Source organism: Danio rerio, chromosome 6 (genome assembly GCF_052040795.2).
Source record: "Danio rerio strain M-AB ecotype USA chromosome 6, GRCz13ab, whole genome shotgun sequence".
Taxonomy (NCBI): domain Eukaryota; kingdom Metazoa; phylum Chordata; class Actinopteri; order Cypriniformes; family Danionidae; genus Danio; species Danio rerio.
The window spans coordinates 14,043,381-14,062,575 of record NC_141026.1 but is presented as its reverse complement, the minus strand read 5'-3'; the positions used below and the strand labels follow the sequence as shown (position 1 = coordinate 14,062,575).

General features: G+C 35.9%; 2 protein-coding genes across 4 annotated transcripts in view; one reads left to right on the top strand and one right to left on the bottom strand.

Annotated features, from left to right (window-relative positions):
- Nucleotides 1–19,195, bottom strand: part of stk24b (serine/threonine kinase 24b (STE20 homolog, yeast)) — an 835,587-nt gene that overhangs the window by 147,815 nt on the left and 668,577 nt on the right. The gene's annotated exons all lie outside the window — the stretch shown is intronic.
- Nucleotides 1–19,195, top strand: part of adam23a (ADAM metallopeptidase domain 23a) — a 50,770-nt gene that overhangs the window by 17,568 nt on the left and 14,007 nt on the right. For all 3 annotated transcript variants that reach the window (XR_015493241.1, XM_087256758.1, XM_087256759.1), the window contains exons 6-22: nt 2,337–2,400; nt 3,744–3,816; nt 3,906–3,979; nt 4,097–4,162; nt 5,236–5,304; nt 5,399–5,565; nt 8,319–8,403; nt 8,514–8,601; nt 8,695–8,746; nt 8,879–8,978; nt 12,908–12,979; nt 13,060–13,146; nt 13,251–13,331; nt 17,498–17,548; nt 17,645–17,708; nt 17,871–17,976; nt 18,826–18,945. Coding sequence is in view for 2 of the 3 variants with exons in the window: in XM_087256758.1 (XP_087112884.1) it covers nt 2,337–2,400; nt 3,744–3,816; nt 3,906–3,979; nt 4,097–4,162; nt 5,236–5,304; nt 5,399–5,565; nt 8,319–8,403; nt 8,514–8,601; nt 8,695–8,746; nt 8,879–8,978; nt 12,908–12,979; nt 13,060–13,146; nt 13,251–13,331; nt 17,498–17,548; nt 17,645–17,708; nt 17,871–17,976; nt 18,826–18,945 (1,419 nt within the window). In the remaining variant the exon portion in view is untranslated. The remainder of the gene's footprint in view (nt 1–2,336; nt 2,401–3,743; nt 3,817–3,905; nt 3,980–4,096; nt 4,163–5,235; nt 5,305–5,398; nt 5,566–8,318; nt 8,404–8,513; nt 8,602–8,694; nt 8,747–8,878; nt 8,979–12,907; nt 12,980–13,059; nt 13,147–13,250; nt 13,332–17,497; nt 17,549–17,644; nt 17,709–17,870; nt 17,977–18,825; nt 18,946–19,195) is intronic.

The window sequence follows — 19,195 nt, the reverse complement described above, 5'->3', positions numbered from 1 at the left end:
TTGCTAGTTTTTTGATTCCAAAGGAAATTTTGTTCTGAATATTGTGTACATGTTTCTCAAATGTTCTGTTTCTATATTAAAGGTATAGTTTATGCAAAAGTAATGACCCTACACTCGAGTCATACCTTTTAGATAGATAGATTTGTGAAAAAAGTCTTAGGCTCCCAACGCTGGTGGTGGGCAAAAACTTTTGCACTGTACTGTATATCCATATGTTTGTTTATTTTAGCCCCCTTTATTCATTGGGTCAAAGGGGAACTAGTCTAGCCCTTAGCAGGGGCGTGAAAAGCGCTCAGAACTGATTAGTGAAAATGTGGGTGAATGAGTGAAAATTTGACTTGATTAAAGTAGACTAAGTTGACTCAGAAATAAAAATTCTGGTATTAATTACTCACTCATATGTCCTTCCAATCCCCTGAGAATTTCGTTCAGCTTCAAAACAAATTAAGATATTTTGATGAAATCCAGGAGCTCTCTCATCCTCCATAGGCAGCAATGATCTATCCTGAGACGTTCAACGTCCAGAAAAGGAACAAAAAGCATTGTCAAACATTACATGTGACTTCAGTGGTTCAGCTGTAATTATACGAAACTCCAAGAACAATTTGTGCACCAAAACTTTGTCGAAAGGTCTTTGTTTACCTATGTCTTCTGCATCAAATTATGTTGCACATTTACTACAAGCGATACAACAATTACGTGTTGCGCTGCTGACATCATATTGCCCCTACTAATTAAGAAGAATATACTTAGGCAAAGGTAAAACATCAGCAATTATGAGTACACCCCTAACAAATCTCTCTTGTAAGTTCATATTTTTAATAGGAAGCTGTACAATATTATATTTGTGCATATACATTAGATTAGTCAGTACTGAAGCTAAATCTGGAGCTTATCTAACTGAATAACATAAGATAAAGGTCCAAAAACTAGTACAGCCAAATATATATGTTAAAGAAAAATATTAAATACAAATTTTAAAAAAGAGGAAGAATCAAGAGAAAAAAAAAACATATAAAAATTTTGTTGAAATTTTGTAGGTTCTATTTATTTTATTTATTTTTATTTTTTTGCAATATTTTGCTTAAATTTATTTATAATTTAATTAAATTAATTAATTTAATTAATTTCTAAATATGTTTGGTGACTAAAATAGTATTTTAATAAATATATCTGTTTAATAAATCTGTTTTGTTTAAATGCATCAAAATACATTGCCTATATTCACTGAGAAATGGATAAAAATATGAATTTTCAGAATATGATGTACTCAATTATGCTGAGCACTGTATATATTAAAGCCAAAACAACACTTAGAAGAATTTTTCTCAGATGTTTGTTAACATTTCTGACATTTTGCTCATTTATTACGTGACAATCAGATGATCTTTGGGTTGCCAAATATGCCTCCAGAAAGAATGTCCATTAAGAAACAATTCAGTTTTCGAGTTGTTTCCATGAGAAAGAACTTTTTTTGGTGGCCACAGAAAAAAAAAATTAAAAATACAACACAAATTTTCCACAATATTGCATTTTGACACAATTGTGTGTGAAAACTACAATCTGGCAACACTGATTTAGGGATTAAATAGGTTTGGGTTTAAGTAAAATGTTAAAATTTGTTTTACACAATAAAAGTCTGATATGATTAGCTCTTTATTTGATATAAATCTATATTATCATTTAAAGTATTTTTGTTGATTTTTGATCAATTGACATTTTATGCTTTTAAATAAACATTTTAAAAGTAGTTTACAGAAAAAAAAGCAAAAGTTGGATTTCATTTAAACCCTACTACGATGCGTTACATCAGCAGAAGCTCTATTTTATAATATATAGCTGTATAATAATGTGAAAAAATAAATCACATCTTTTAGCGATGACATTTAAATTGAGTAAATTGTTTGCCAGTGATGAAACTTTGATTATTGCTTCTTTTCTGTAATTATTTTTCTGTGTGTGTGTGTGTGTGTGTGTGTGTGTGTGTGTGTGTGTGTGTGTGTGTGTGTGTGTGTGTGTGTGCGATAAAGAGAGTAAGTCTGACCTGGAGGCCCACTGTGAGGCCAGATGGCAGTTGGTACACATGAAAAGCTTTGAATGTCACCATGTTAGTATGTGGTTGAGTGTCACAGAGAGCAGCCGAGGGAGCGGGCAGAAGCATTTGTTCCCTCACAAAAGCAGGGCTGTGGTTTTCTTCTTGGTTTTCTTGTCACTTTGACAAGTGATTTGACTTATTGCGGTTTTATCTATCCTTGTTCTTGTATCCGTTTTCAAATTGACATCACTGACTCTCTCTCTCTCTCTCTGCCCAACCCTCTTGTGGTTCTGTCTTTCAGTGGGATGTTTGATGATGGTAATTTCGTCTATCTCATCGAGCCCCAGAAACAGACGCACACGGCGGTAAGAGCACATCATTACAGCTTGTCCTTTTTAGTTTCATTATTCACTCAACTTCTTTACAAATGTCACCCACGGCTTAAATGTAACACCAAATGACAGAAAAAATTGGTGTTGTTGAGGCACTTTTCTAAGTATGATGCTATCCATGTTGATCCTGAAACATAGTTTTTGTTCGATAATGTAATCCATTCCCTGCCCCTAAATAACTTTGAATTCAAATTTGGGAGAAACGCTGAATACTTCATTACCTGCGACTTGTTTGTGTTCTGACCACATGCTTGATTGTACACTAAGTAAGGTTTTGAAAGCTCGAGGGAGGGCAGAACAGAGCAGCGCCTCCTAGTGGCACTTTGAGAAAATGGGAGAACATTTTATTCGCCACAATATCAATAAAGTGTTTAGTCTTTTAAAAACACTGTTGTAATATATTTAGCCTCTAAGCATTGTTTTTATGACATTTTTCTACAGAAGGAAAATGCACATTTCTTCCAAACACTTCAAATATAGTCTGTCAGATTCTGGAGTGCATTACAGCTCAAAAGAAAATTATAAATGATAAATTACCTTAAAATAAACCAATACATTTATAGATATGGTATACAAGTATATAGTTTCCTGTGGAAATGGAGATATTATTATTATTATTATTATTATAATAATTATTATTATTATTATTATCTGATAATTGTAAGAAAAAGTCCCAAAAGGCAATTGACTATGTAAAGCCACATAAAACAAAACAAAAATACGATGTACAGTATATGCTGAGTTCAGCAGCTAATAGGCCGGAATCAACTGAGGTGAAGTGGCGGCAACCAGCGAGACCTAGCTGTCACTCAAGGGGCCACGCCCTTAATTATGCAGACTTAATAAAACTTAATAAAAATTATAGATTAACATAGTATATATTGAACACTGTAGTTGTTTTAATACATGTACATAAGTTAAAGTAAATGAAAATGAGAAATATTTGCTTGGCAACTAGGTGAAATAAAAGGTGTTTTGTGTGTTACAGGCTCTTATATCTAGGTTCAGTTATTTCACTTTTATGGCAAGGAATAGGTTACTTTAAAAATAGGTTACCTTTTTACTCAAACAATTTGCTAGTAAATCCAGTACATATAGAAAAGCTAAGAATTTCCATTATTGTAAATATAACATTGCAGTTATTATTTAGTTAAAACTGTAATAATAAACATAAAAATTTAATAAGCACATAAAAATTGTTCTACATGTCTATTCATAAACTTATGAACGTACTTCATGGCTTGTGGTAAAAAAATATATGGTCAGCTACATTTTTCAAGTCAGTGTCAAATATTGATATACTCTTTATATTTTAGGAGACAGAGGCGCGGCCTCACACATTACGACGAACATCATCTCTCGGTTTGACCTCTATCCCAGATGACTGGAGTAAGTGTGCCGAAGTCTTAAAGATACGTAGCCAGATATTATACGCTCACCCTCATCTCCATGGTTACCTTCTTGTCGGTTTCCCACAGCTGCTGATGACCCAGATGAGGAAAAGCGTATTTTCGCCAGCATGCCTTGGCTAAAGAGAAGGAGGAAAAGAGCTGTAAGAACATGACCTGTGAAAAAACCACAACTGTGTTTATGTGAAAAATTCTAGAACTTCCATACCTCATACTTCAACGTCTTGCTTTTATTTTAAAATCCTTTTTTGTTTTCCTAGATGCCACGTAACATTTTTGAGGAAATGAAGTATCTGGAAATAATGATCGTTGCTGATCACAATACGGTGGGTTCATCTCTGACTCATTACATTCATAATATATAAATGTTGATTTTTATCATTTTTTTATGTATTTTTGCTCTGAAATTGCCAGGGCATTTGATTTTAAAGGGATAGTTCACCTAAAAATTTAAATTACGTCATCATTTACTCATCCTCCGCTTGTTTCTTTCTTCTGTTGAATACAAAATACGTTTTTCTGAAGAATGTTGGAAAAAAATAGCCTTTTTTTTGTTTCTACTATGGAAATCAATGGCTGCTGGTTTCCAACTTTCTTCAGAAAATATTGTTTTGTGTTCAACAGAAGAAAGAATTTCATAAAAGTTCAGAAAATTAGTTACATTTTGCTTTTAGAGGAACAAATGACTGGAATAGATGCCTAATAATATTATAGATAGAAAAAGTCAATATAATTTCTCTAAAAAACATTATTATTATGTTTATATATATATGTTTTTTTCATGAATCTTCATCTTGGCTAAATATGCCACATTTTACATTGATTTTCATATATAATTAATGTGTATTGCCCCTGATTATATACATAAATTATATGAAAAAGAAAAATATACAATCCACTCTTGTTTCCTGTTGGGATTTCTGTAAAATTATACACTTGAGGTCACTGAATAACATTCATTCATTCATTTTCCTTCAGCTTAGTCCCTTATTTAACAGAGGTCGCCAAAGCGGAATGAACCGCCAACTATTCGAGCATATCTTTTACGCAGCGGATGCTCTTCCAGCCGCAACCCAGTACTGGAAAACACCTATACATACACACACACACACACACTACGGCCAATTTAGTTAATCTGATTAATTTATACTGCATGTTTCTGGACCGTGGGGGAAATCGGAGCACCTGGAGAAAACCCACATGAACACGAGGAGGACATGCATACTCCACAAAGAAATGCTAACTGGCCCAGCCGGGACTCGAACCAGCGACCTTCTTACTATGAGGCAACAGTGCTAACTACTGAGCCACCATGCTGCCCCACTGAATAACAAATGTTTTTATAATTTATGCATACTTCAGAACACTTTGAAACTGATTCGCTTGTTTTTTTTGACAGTTTAAAAAGCACAGGAGTAAGAAGCATACCCGGAACACAGCCAAATCATTGGTCAACCTCGTGGACGCTGTAGGTTTGCATATTCAATGCTACAGAATGTTCCACTAATGTTCACCCATCTTGCATGTACCATAAGCTAAAATGTAAAAATGATTCCGTTCAGATTTTTAAGGAGCAGCTGAATACACGTGTGGTTCTGGTTGCGGTGGAGATTTGGACAGACAAGGACCGGATTCCTTTAAGTGTGAAACCTCTGGAAATGTTAAAAGATTTTTCAAAGTACCGACAGCAGAACATCAACATCAATGCTGATGCCGTGCATCTCTTCACGTGAGTTGTGCTTTTTGGATGCTTTAAACTAGTTTACTGGTTGATTCCTGATTTTTGCCAGTAGAAAAAAAGGACTCAGTTTAGCCAAGGAGAAAAACTGGTGAAAAAAATATATCAATTATGCTTTTGAACTGCTGTATAAACGCAATATCACACGAGTAACAGTGCGATGTGGCTGTATATCGGCACTGGTGGGAGGCTTGCGTTGGCTAGAGGCCACAGGCTAAGTGCCTAAGTGTCCCACCGGTGATGATGTACAGCCATATTGCACTACTACTCGTGTAATATTGCGTTTAGACAACAGTTTGACGGCACAATCATGTGCATTAAAAAGAAAATCAAACACGAAGAGTCTCAAAAAACTTTTTGTACGAGGAACTACTTTCTTCCGCCACGCATTCATATCTGCAGCTGACACAAGAACAACAAGAACCGTTCATGTCACTTTAGAGCTAATATTTGAATGATTCTCTAGCACAATGTCTAATGCAATGACAAAACAGGTAATTTTTAAGGCTGAAACGGCATTAAATCTCATCAGTCAATAGACATTTCCCAGTATTTCTCTGATGTAATATCACAATAATTAACATCGAAAAAGCCAAAGGAAAGCAAACACTACCAGTTTCTGTGGTATAAATACAGCACTGCAAAATACAAAAGAGAGAGATCAACTTAGAATGTCACTTACCTGATTTATAATGATTTGTTCAGCTGTAGTTTGAAACTTACGTTGAAAAAACGATGTTTTTCCTACCTTACAGATTTATTATGCGGTCTCTGTCGCCATCTCTTGGCAGAACTTCACTGAATATGATGCATAATCTGAAATTATAAATATTTAAAACAGGCACTATCCTTATAAATAAACTGCATAGTTGCAATCTAAACAACTAAAAAGCCTCAAATGTACATTATGTTGTCCAACAGCAGCAATATTTGCCAAACTGTAGCATGTCCTCTTCTTGTCGCTGTATGTGGGCGGAGAAATAAACAAGGGTGAAGAGGCTGTACGAGTGCTTTTATTGCAAAATATTGCACAGCTATCAGCTAATCAGATTCAAGAAACAGACAGAACTGCTGTATAAATATATGAGCAATATCACACGAGTAGCAGTGAGATATGGCTGTATATCTGCACTGGTGGGAGGCGTGCGTTAACACGAGGCCACAGGTGGTTCGATGGCACAATCGTGTATATAAATAAGAAAGAAAAAAAATTTCTTATAAATAAGAAAATCAAAAAAAAACTTTATGTTAGGAACTACTTTCTTCCACCATTCATTCACATCTGCAGCTGACATCAGAACAGCAGAAGCCTACTAATTCACCAACGTCACTTTAGAGCTAGTATTTGTATGACTCTCTACAGCGTAATGTCTAAAATGAAAACAAAACAGCTGATTTTGCTCACACTTAAGATTATAAAGCTGAACGTGACATGAAATGCCATCCATCCACAGAGATATCATCTTGCAGTGTTACAGTCAGTATTTCTCTGTTGCAATCGGGATAACACAAAAAGCAGCACAATCACTACCAGACTGCTGTTGTGTTTGCGATAAGGAAAAACGCTAAACACATGCGGACTTTGCTTCTTTCTTTCTGCCAACACAGCACACATTCCTGATATGCGAGCAAATCAGTATATATACAGCACAACAACATACAGAAGAGAGAGATCGACTTATAATATCACTTACCAGCATACCTGCCAACATGTCTCTGAAAATCCGGGAGACCAGGGGGGAGGGGGTGTTCGAGGATGAGGTCTCTAAACAACACTGTAGTTAGAAATCAGACTGTTATAATTTTCTAAGTGTAAGGGCTTATTATGCAGTTCTGTCGCCATCTTGTGGATAGAAAACGTCAACGGTCTTTGGTCTACTACACTATTGCAGGTTAATGGCCGTCGACGAGCTCTCTTAGAAGTTGTAAATATTTTAAAATAGTCACTATTCTTACAAATAAACTGCATAGTTGCAATCTAAACAACTACATTCTCAAGTAAAAAAAGCCTCTAAAGTACTTTTTGTTGTCTAACAGCAGTAATATTTGTCAAACTGTAGTGTCTCTCTGCTTGTTGCTGGCTGTATGTGGGCAGAGTAATACACAAAGCTGAAGGGTGAAGAGTCCTTTGTGTGATGTTACTGGCAAAATATCGCACGGCTATCAGCCAATCAGATTCAAGAACCAGACAGTATATGTATATATTACACATATATTACACACACATCAATCATAGTGAACAACATTAAATCAACAATATTTTTTACATTTAAATCTGAACATTTATCCACACAACAGTTTAAATCCTCTGTTCTCTTTTAGCCAGTTGAAGCAAAGCCTTTTGAAAGTAAAATATGAAACACTATAGTCTATTGTACATATTAATAGAATATAGCAATTATCATAGCATATATTATAGCATTTATTATAGCATATGTATTATTTTGATACCTTCATATGTATACAGTGACAATATATATATATATATTGTTAGCAATACCCTGTGTGAATTTTTCTCTGTTTAATATCAGAATTCACATTTTGTATATTTTATCCATGTAATCTCATTATTTATCTTTTAAATTGCAAGACTACAAACATACTGTGACAGGGTTAAATGTAAAATTGCGCATCAGCTTTTTTGTTGAGTAATAATACATTTTTACAAGTTGATTAGCATTAGACTAAATACCGTTGTTTGTTAATGTGGTTATAGAAAAACAAAGAGCTTTTTGTACTTGCAGGAATATGACGTTTCATTATGGCCGCAGCAGTGTGGGGTATATTGGCGGAGTGTGTTCAAAGGCAAGAGGGATTGGTGTTAATGAGGTGAGTCTGGCCACACCAAGATTTCTGGGTAGAAAACTGAGCAGTTTATTATTAAAACTTGACCTTACAGCCACTCCAAACGACAAATAAACTGGCATCCTCTCTTTCAGTTTGGCAACACGTGGACAATGGCTGGATTTTTTTCTCAGAGCCTAGCACAAAATCTGGGCATCCAATGGGATCCTTCTCTCAGGAGGAGTAAGTCTGATTCTCATACCAAACTCACTTGTTAACTATAATGTTTTAGAATTTAGAGTCAGACTTTATTCTATGACCTTTGTGTTTTCTCAGAGGAGTGTGGCTGCATGGATTCTTGGTTGGGATGTATTATGGAAGACACTGGGTATCGTTAATCACACGCATTATTCTATAGCCTCTCTTGAGCACCTGCCAGGCATTTCAGCTCCTATTTTGCAGTCATATAATTTTTTTTTGCGATTTGCGTAGGTTTATTTCTCCCTGCTCTCCTCCACAGAGTACAACACCCACGCAAGTTTTCCAAATGCAGCATCACCGACTACAGGAACTTCCTTCTCAGAGGTGGTGCTTCATGTCTGTTTAACAAACCCAATAAGGTAGGCATGAAGAACAGCGTTGACATTAGCCCACCAAACCCTGGTCTAAACTGTACTATTAATATTACAAACATATTCTTTCAATAACAAATTCAGTGAAGATATTAGCGTCAGATCAATCAAAAAGGAAAAATCATGTACTCATCATTTTGTTAAACACAAAGGCAGATAAACTGAAGAATGTCTGGGGAAAAACACTTATATAGTATTTTATATAGTTTTTTATCCCTACTATGGATATCAATGGCTGTTTTTTTTCCAACAATCATTCTTTGGAGTATCTTGTTTTGTGTTCAACGTAAATAAAAATTGCAGAAATGTTTCAAACCGATTGAGTGTGAAGAAATGTTCATTTTTGGGTAAAGATGCAAAGTGGATACTTTTGACGCCATTGACTTGAGTTTGAACCCACATTTTGAGAGGTATGGATATTTTTTCATAAAAATAAATAATTTATTTGAAATTTTAATTAAATTATTTAAGAAATAAATATTTATGGTTAGGGTTAGAGGTATGTGTATGTAACTGTCTATGTATGTCTATGTTGAAAATTTATAATAATTTAATAGAATATATATATATATATATATATATATATATATATATATATATATATATATATATATATATATATATAAGGGGATTTATATGAGCAATATCACACGAGTAGCAGTGCAATATGGCTGTTTATTGGCACTGGTGGGAGGCGTGCGTTGGTATGTGGCTGCAGGCTGAATGCCTTAGTGTCCCACAAGTGAAAATATACAGCCATATCGCACTGCTAAAAGTGTAATATTGTGTTTATACAACAGTTCAACAGCATAATCATGTATATAAAAAAAGAAAATCAAACACAGAAAGTCTAAAAACCCTTTTGTATTAGGAAAAACTTTCTTTCACCGTTCGTACACATCTGCAGCTGACGTCAGAACAGCAGAAACTTTAGAGCTAGTATTTGAACAATTCTTTAGCATAATGTATAAAGTGATGACACAATTAAATGCTCACAATTAAACATTATAAGGCTGAACGGTATGAAATGCCATCAGTCTACAGAGATTTCTGTTTTCTGTTGAAATCGGGAGATCACAGTAATGATCCCGTACAAGCCAAAGCAGTGCAAACACTACCAGATTACTGTTGTGTTTGCGATAAGGAAAAACGCTAAACGCATGCAGGCATTTCTACTTTCTTTCTTTTTATTGAACTAGTCTGCAGTAACGAAAACAGGAGACTCATTAGAAACAAACAGGTGGCCAACCAAAAAGTAACTCAGGGTTATTTAAGGAGTGGCCAACACAAAATACATACAATCCTGAAATGCGAGTCCCATTTCACAGTCAACTCAAAGCCTCAAAGTACATTATGTTGTCCAACAGCTGCAATATTTGTCAAACTGTAAAGAGTTTATTGATCTGCTGTCACTCCATGTGGGCGGAGTAATACACATTGGTGAGGAGGCTGAACGAGTTCTTATATTGCAGAATATCGCACGGCTATTAGCCAATCAGATTACAGAATATATGTATAAATAGAATAGAATAAAAATAGAATAAAAGCAGTTATTAATTTTTTAAACACCATTTTAAGGTCAATATTATTAGCCCCTTTAAGCTTAATTTTTTCGATAGTCTACAGAACAAACTATTATGTTTAGAAATGTGTTGACAATTTTTTTTCTCTCAGTTAAACAGAAGTTGGGGAAAAATATAAACAGGGGGCTAATAATTCTGACTTCAACTGTATATATATATGTGTGTGTGTGTGTGTGTGTGTGTGTGTATATATATATATATATATATATATATATATATATATATATATATATATATATATATATATATATATATATATATATGTGCTTCACAAAACCTAAAAACTACAAACAACAAGAGTAAGTCATAGACAAAATCAAGTTTAAAAAAATATAAAGCATAACAGCAAAAAATTACTTTTACCTGTTTGAAAGCCAGCAAAATATAAAAACAACCCAGTTCATGTGTTAAAAGCTTTGTCAAACAGGAAACTTCACTAATAAACTCACTTTTCATTTGGTATTTGTCAGAATAAAAGAAAATGAGTAGGTTTTTAAGTCTTCTTTAGTAAAGCATACAGTAAAGTAGTCATCTTTTCTTACACATAAGCATTAATATCATTTTTCTTTTTTAATACTCATTCTAAGACGTTTTGAAGACACAAAGAAGGACATCACTTCTAGTCTAAGCATTAATCTCGTTTAAAATCCTGCTTTCTTGGTGTACACATCTTTTCAATAATGTATGCTTCAGTTTTGTGCTATTTTTGGGATCCCACACTCCTACGCATCTATTTTTGGATCCACGTGGCATTCTCTGTTTGCTCTGTTCTTGTACCCATGAAACACGGGTCTTTAACTAAGTGCTTGAAGCTATTTAGATGTCACTAACATCAAATGCCATCCGTTCATCTGTGAACAGCATCTGATTATGACTGATATGATACCTAAAGCCAAAATCCAGCACTTCTTGTCAATATACAGTGAAACTCAAAATTATTAACCCTCCTGTAAATTTGTTTCTTTTTTAATATTTTCAAAATGATGTTTAACAGAGCAAGGAATTTTTCACAGTGTTTCCTATAATATTTTTTTCAACTAATTTCAAACAAACCATCTTTATACACTTTATTAGGTACACCTCTCTAACTGCTTGTTAGCAAAAAATTTTAATCAGCCAATCACATGGCAGCAACTCAATGCATTTAGGCATGTAGACATGGTCAAGATGATCTGCTGCAGTTCAAACCGAGCATCAAAATGGGGAAGAAAGGTGATTTAAGTGACTTTAAATGTGGCATGATTGTTGGTGCCAGACAGGCTGGTCTGAGTATTTCAGAAACTGCTGATCTACTGGGACTTTCAGGCACAACCATCTTTAGGACTTACAGAGAATGATCCGATAAAGAGAAAATATCCAATGAGCGTCAGTTCTGTGGATGCAAATGCCTTGATGCTTGAGGTCAGAGGAGAATGGCCAGACTGGTTCGAGCTGATTGAAAGGCAACAGTAACTCAAATAAGCACTCGTTACAACTGATGTATGCAGAGAGTATCTCTGAATGGACAACACGTCCAACCTTGAGGCCAATTGGCTACAGTAGCAGAAGATCACACCAGGTGCCACTTCTGTCTGCTAAGAACAGGAAACTGAGGCTACAGTTTGCACAGGCTCACCAAAATTGGACCATAGAAGATTGGAGAAACGTTGCAGGTACAGTACAGTACAGTGCAGTGTACCCATCTTCTGATGGCTACTTCCAGCAGGATAACATGCCATGTCATAAAGCGTGAATCATCTCAGACTGTTTATTTTTTACATGACAATGAGATCACTGTCCTCAAATGGCCTTTACAGTCACCAGATCTCAATCCAACAGAGCACATTTGGGATGTGGTGGAAAGGGAGATTTGCATCATGGATGTGCAGCTGACAAATCTGCAGCTACTGCGTGATGCTATCATGTCAATATGGACCAACATCTCTGAGTAATATTTCCAGTATCTTGTTGAATCTATGCCATGAAGGATTAAGGCAGTTCTATAGGCAAGTGGGTCCAACACAGTACTAGTAAGGTGTACCTAATAAAGTGGCCGGTGAGTGTACAATGACTTGCCTAATTAACCTAGTTAAACCTTTAAACTGCACTTTAGGCTGAATAATTGTGATCTGTTAAGTATCTAAAATATCATGCCTTGTCATCATGGCAGAGATAAAATAAATCAGTTATTAGAAGTTAATTATTAAAACTAATATGTTTAGAAATGTGTCGAAAAAAAAACTTTCTGTTAAATAGAAAATTGGGGAAAAAATTAACTCAGGAGGGCTAATAATTCAGACTTTAACTGTACACTATAAATGATGAGGGAATCAGCTTGTGTCTTTGTATTGGCAGCTTTTTGAGGCTACAGAATGTGGCAATGGTTACGTTGAAGTGGGAGAAGAGTGCGACTGTGGGGCCCGAATGGTGAGAGCTTCTGTTCTTAAATCCTTCCATACTGAAACAACCAAGCATTGATGTGATTTTTGGTTTTTCTGGGTGTGCAGGAGTGCTATAAAGACTGCTGTAAAAAGTGCTCTTTGTCTAACGGAGCTCATTGCAGTGACGGGCCCTGCTGCAATGGCACGTGTTTGGTAAGACACCTGACTTTTGACTCAACCATCATCATATCTGCCATTATTCTCATCTGCTGAGTCTCTTGTCATGCGCTGATCAGTTGTTTCTCCACTTTTCTCAGTTCTACCCACGGGGATACAGCTGTCGATTTGCTGTAAATGATTGTGACATATCAGAGACGTGTTCAGGAGATTCGGGACAGGTCTTGCTTTTTTTTTTTTTTAATTCTCTTAATTATAGGCCACTCATTTAAATATGATGTTGCATTTAAACATGAGTCAATATTAAAACTATTTATTTAAAAAAGGGAGCAGTTATTAGCAGTTTCCATAATAAGGTTTTGTGATTCTTTTTAAAGTTCGCAATCCGCTTGTTAAGTGTGACGTCACACGAAGCGGCTTCCGGGTCCAAGCGCTCTATTCAACTGAATGGGGAGACTCATGAAATGCTATTAATAAACGTTTACAAAGCGATTTAATACTTTCGAAAGTCACGATCGCAATATATATGTCCATGCCTAATATCCGATGGCCAGAAAGTGATTCATTGTTTTATAAATTGTTAAAATTTTGGTATTTGTTATGCAGCAAGCCCAGAGATTGTTGTGTACACTATGAGTTTATAGAAAATTAACTTTAATGTGTGATATGAATAAAAAGTGATCATAAACAAATGATTTCTCCACTCAATTGAATGGCGGCTTGGACCTAGAAACAGTATTACATATGTCACCAACATGTCACCACTTAACAAGCGGATAAAGAGCAAATCCCAAATGTGAATTAGATGCTTTTCAATCACGTTAGAGAAGCTGACTGACTGTATTTAATTCAGTTCGATTCATCTTTACTTCTAAAGCTCTTTTATAATGTAGATTGTGTCAATGCTGCTTCAAATAGATGTTCTAGTAAGATGAAACTGTGTCAGTCCAGTTTTCAGAGTTGAAGTTCATTTTAGTTTAGTCCAGTTTAGTTTAAAACAGTGTTTCTCAACTGGTGGGTTGCAGGAGCATTTTCAAAGGGTCGCAGAGTGTGTGGTCAAAAAACAACAACAAAAGTTAAATTTTTAACTTATTTTGCTTATATTGGACTTTTATTTTGAAATGAGCGAGGGACAGCCGTACCGTTTGACATGTGAAATTTCCTTTAATTATAGCAACAAATATGTCGAAGTGAAAGTACAACGCTGAATATGTAAAGTATGGATTAACATAACGTATATTGACAACAGGCGATGCAGTGGCGCAGTAGGTAGTGCTGTCGCCTCGCAGCAAGAAAGTCACTGGGTCGCTGGTTTGAACCTCGGCTCAGTTGGCGTTTCTGTGTGGAGTTTGCATGTTCTCCCTGCCTTCGCGTGGGTTTCCTCCGGGTGCTCCGGCTTCCTCCACAGTCCAAAGACATGCGGTACAGGTGAATTGGGTAGGCTAAATTGTCCGTAGTGGATGTTTCCCAGAGATGGGTTGCGGCTGGAAGGGCATCCGCTGCGTAAAAACGTGCTGGATAAGTTGGCAGTTCATTCCACTGTGGTGACCCCGGATTAATAAAGGGACTAAGCTGACAAGAAAATGAATGAATGAATGAATATTGACAACAAAAAAGGCTTAAAACCTCAGTGTGTCTTGTGTAGTGAGGTGCTCTCACAAGAGAGCTTGAAACCTTCTAAAATTAAAACGAAATTTAGAAAACAAACATCCCAGTTGCAAGGACAAACCTGTAGACTATTTTCAAAGACGACTCCAATAGATGAGGGCATCACAAAAGTGCCTAACATCTTCATGTTCAAAACAAGTGCAGGCACTCGCATCTTACTGTGCTCACGGTGTAGCAAAGGCCAAGAAAGCCCACACGATAACAGAAGAGCAAATAACTGGTGATTATTCTAAAAATGGTTATGATTATTTTGATCATTTTACTGTAATTTGCTGGTTTGTTCTGTTCAACAGGATCAGTGTTAATGTTTTATTAACAGTTCAGTTTAGTTAATGGTAACTGAACCTTGCCTTACCCTAACCACAGTATTCAACATTTTTATTTCTTTAATTTGATACATTTTGTTAAATAACGGCAATAAAATATCGCGGCGACATATTTTCATAACACAAAAATTAATACAGTTTATTGTATAGAACATCCAGTATTTGATTTGCCTGCAAGCTATATTTGTAAATAAGCCATGGACTGCCTTTCCTGACAATAAGCAAATAATCCCTTCATTTAAAAGATGTAACAGTTTCTACTTGACAGTCACAGGATGACAATGTCCCCTTCCAAAAAAACTCCCAAAACATCACTTTCCTTCAGAACTGCCATAACAGAAGGCTTGTTATTCACTAAATGACTGCCCTCCTGCAGTTTTAACGCTTCTAGAAGATATGCTGAATGAAGGATTTACTTTTAAAGCCCGTTGGTCAATTGTTTCTTATTTTGCCCTCTTAAAACCAAACACATTTTTTTATTTAAAATGTATTTGTATTGTAACTAAATATCAAAGAAATAACTTGAAATAACTTGTTTCTACCATGGAATTAAAAAAATAAATAACAGAAGTCTAAAAAAACAAACGCCAATATTTTTGCTAGAAAACAAAGTCAGAACTGACGTTAAAACTTGCCATTGCTTAATTTCTTTTTGATTCTGTGATGGAAATATGCTAGATTTAATAAACCAGGCAATAATGGTGCAAAAACCAGAAAACCGACTACAGCATGATTTATAAATAAATTCATCTGAGATAGTCATGGGAGGTTCATTTTTCAGACTAAGACCTTTGAGTCTCGTTCAGCAAGATAAGCAATGCTTCATTCAAGTCATTTTCTTCATTTCGTTTAGTGTGCCAAATAAAATTATAATGTTACGAGTTGCTTCTCAAACGCATCTGCAACCCAAACACCTCGACTCACTATAGATGCAATAAGGTCATCTGAAAAAAACAACAACACAAGACTTTCATCGCTAATTTTCACTGCATGTCTTGGAAATCCAAAGATGTAAAAAAAAAAGTGCCTTGAATAACGCTTCATTACCAGTGCTAGAAAAAGTTACTTTTGAAAGTAATGCATTACAATATCGAGTTACTCCCCAAAAAAGTAAATAGTTGCGTTACTTGGTTGCAACATAGGCTCTTTCTGAAAACGTAGCCCTATATGCATTTCTGGAGATCGCGAATTATGTAGCCAGAAATATGTATGGCTGCATTTCATCTGTAAAACAAATGCTACAAGACGGTATGATGCCATTTCTTTTCGCACTTACCAGCTGACTGATTATTTTATAGACAGCTTTATTGACGCTGTTACCAGTTTGTCCAGTAGCTGGCCGTGTATGTTGGCGGACATGAGAGGGAGAGAGTAGTTGACCGTGACGAAGGGGCTGTTTAGCGAAGTTTCAGAAAGCGGGTAAGACAAAAACATAAAATAAACAAGTAAATAGGGTGAGATTGTGGTAAAATCTGAAATTTTGGTAAAATTCAGGAGAAGGCTTTTCTTTTTCTGGATTGCTTTTGAAAACGGTCGGTTGGGTTTAGGGAAGTGGGTGGGTCAATCGGTGCTTTTAAAAACACTATTGGTTGGGTTTAAGGAAGGACGAGGGTGGGTCAGTCAGTCAGTCGACAGTGCCCTCTAGTGGATTCACGATAGAACAGCGGGCGCGAATGGCACCAGTGAGAGAAATTTGAGATCTGAAAAAGCGTACACAGCGCCCTCTGTTGGAATCGCGAACACAAAAACCGCAGATTTTTTTAATTTGCCGCTCTCTAGAAATGTATATAGTACCTGTATGTACGTTTTCAGGTTACTTTTTATGGTACTGTGAGTAATGTGTTAATGATTACTTTTGAGTTACTTTTGCGATACTTTTTCTTACCTGGCTGAGGCTTGACCTGTTTCAGAACGTGCAGGTGTTTTTTCCCCCTTTTTTGTCAAATAGAGGAGCTCTGCAATTAACAATGCACTGCATAACCTTCATTTTTCTTAAAAAAAAAACACATAAAAATTAAAATTTAGGATAATCTTCAGAGAACTTCCTTGCCCCAGAGGTATACATGCTGTATCAGATTAATAAAAGTTTAATGTGTTAGTGTGAAGAATTTTGTCAGCGTTTGGAAGGCTCTGGCCTGCCATCTTCATGTCTGTGTGTTCCAGCAATGTGACTATGTGAAGTTTAATTCCGCAATTTTTTTTAAAGAGAATTAATTAAACCAAAAAGTATTTTTCTTATTTTTTTACTCGTTACTTAGAAAAGTAATATTATTACATAACCTGCATTACTTGTAATGCGTTACTCCCAACACTGGTCATTACATAGTGTGATTTAAAAACATAAATATTTATATAATAATAAAACAAAGTCAATATATTTGCTGTTCCTACAGTGCCCCCCTAATCTCCATAAGCAAGATGGCTACTCTTGTCAGCTCAATCAGGTCAGGATGCATCAGATCATATCTATATGATGCTATTTTAAGGCACTCAATCTATTTTTAACCACACCCCATTCTCTTTATCTGCTGTTATTGCAGGGTCGCTGTTACAGTGGTGAATGTAAGACCCGGGAAAGTCAGTGCAAATACATCTGGGGTCCAAGTGAGTGACACTGATGGCCCTCAGAGCCCTTATTTAGCTGTTCCTGACAAATAAAGCACAAAACTGCAAAGCACTCACTCTGTCTTTCAGTAGAGTCGCTTGGGCTTTTTCTTTTTCCTCTCTCCGTCTCACACGCTTCATCCTCTCTCTCTTTTCCCTCAGAGGCTGGAGGGTCGGAGAAGCACTGCTATGAGAAGTTAAATACAGAGGGAACAGAAAAGGGGAACTGTGGGAGAGATGGAGACAAATGGGTGCCCTGCAGCAAACAGTGAGTCAGTTTCCCCAATTATTTGGAGAGCAGGAATATGCAGCGCCATGAAACTTTAATATGGTGCAAAACAAGGTCAGGTCTAGATAGCAACTCTTGTGCTTGCAAAGTTTTCTGGTATGCGATTTGCTGTTCATGCTTTGTCGCGCTCTGTTAACCTGACGGAAACCTGATAGACTGCATTTGAAAAAGATTTGTGCATGGAAATGGTAATGTTACAATATTAGCTATTTATTTACAAACCCAAATCATAAAGGTTGGGACAGTACAGACAACGCAAATAAAAAAGAAAGTACTGACTTCCAAATTTACTTTGACTTGTATTTCATTGCAGATAAAGTGAACACGTGTGTAGAGTTACTGAAGTTTGCCCTGCGCGCTTGCGTTTTTTTTAGTTAATTTTGTTTGGTGCGTCAATCTTATCGATGCTATTATTCAAAAAAGGTAATGATTCACACTCAATTGCTTCGTACTGTTTTTATTTTTTATTTTTCTTACATTTTACGGGTGATTAAAAGACAGACGTTTCGGCACAAAGCCTTCCTCAGTGTAAATTTAATCCATTCGAAATAAGGCTGAATCATAAAAAAATGTGGAAAAAGCTCTAAAAATAAATCAACCTTTTCTCAAATATATGCATGTGTGCATTTATGCATACATAATAAACATACACTGCACACACGCTTGAATCGTGTAAAAACAAACTTTTATTTTGGATGCGATTAATTTTTGCCCAGCACAAAAAAATTCACGATGTGAACCCCACATGGAATTTGTTGAATAAATCAATGTTACTGTCTGAATTCATAACTATCTCTAACGGATTCCAAAATCCTGTCATGTTTCCAGTGATGTGTTCTGCGGGTACCTGCTGTGCTCTAGTACTGGGAGAATCCCACGGATCGGGACCCTGAAAGGAGACGTCACTCCCACCACCTTCAACCATCAGGGGCGACTGGTGGACTGCAGGTCTGTTCCTGGATCTCTGCTCAGTCCACTTGTTAGATCTGATGACACACGTCACACATTCTAGCTCCAAAATGTTCTGTCAGATGCCAACAGCAAACAACAAATGGTACTAACATACAGTATGCTCACAGTGTGCTGTAATACTATTGAAAATTGTAATTGTTTTAGGCTGATAAATACCGTAAGAGTCTAAATTAGTGTAATCCTCTTCAATTTACCGATTTCCTGTAGAATTTATCTCATTCAAATA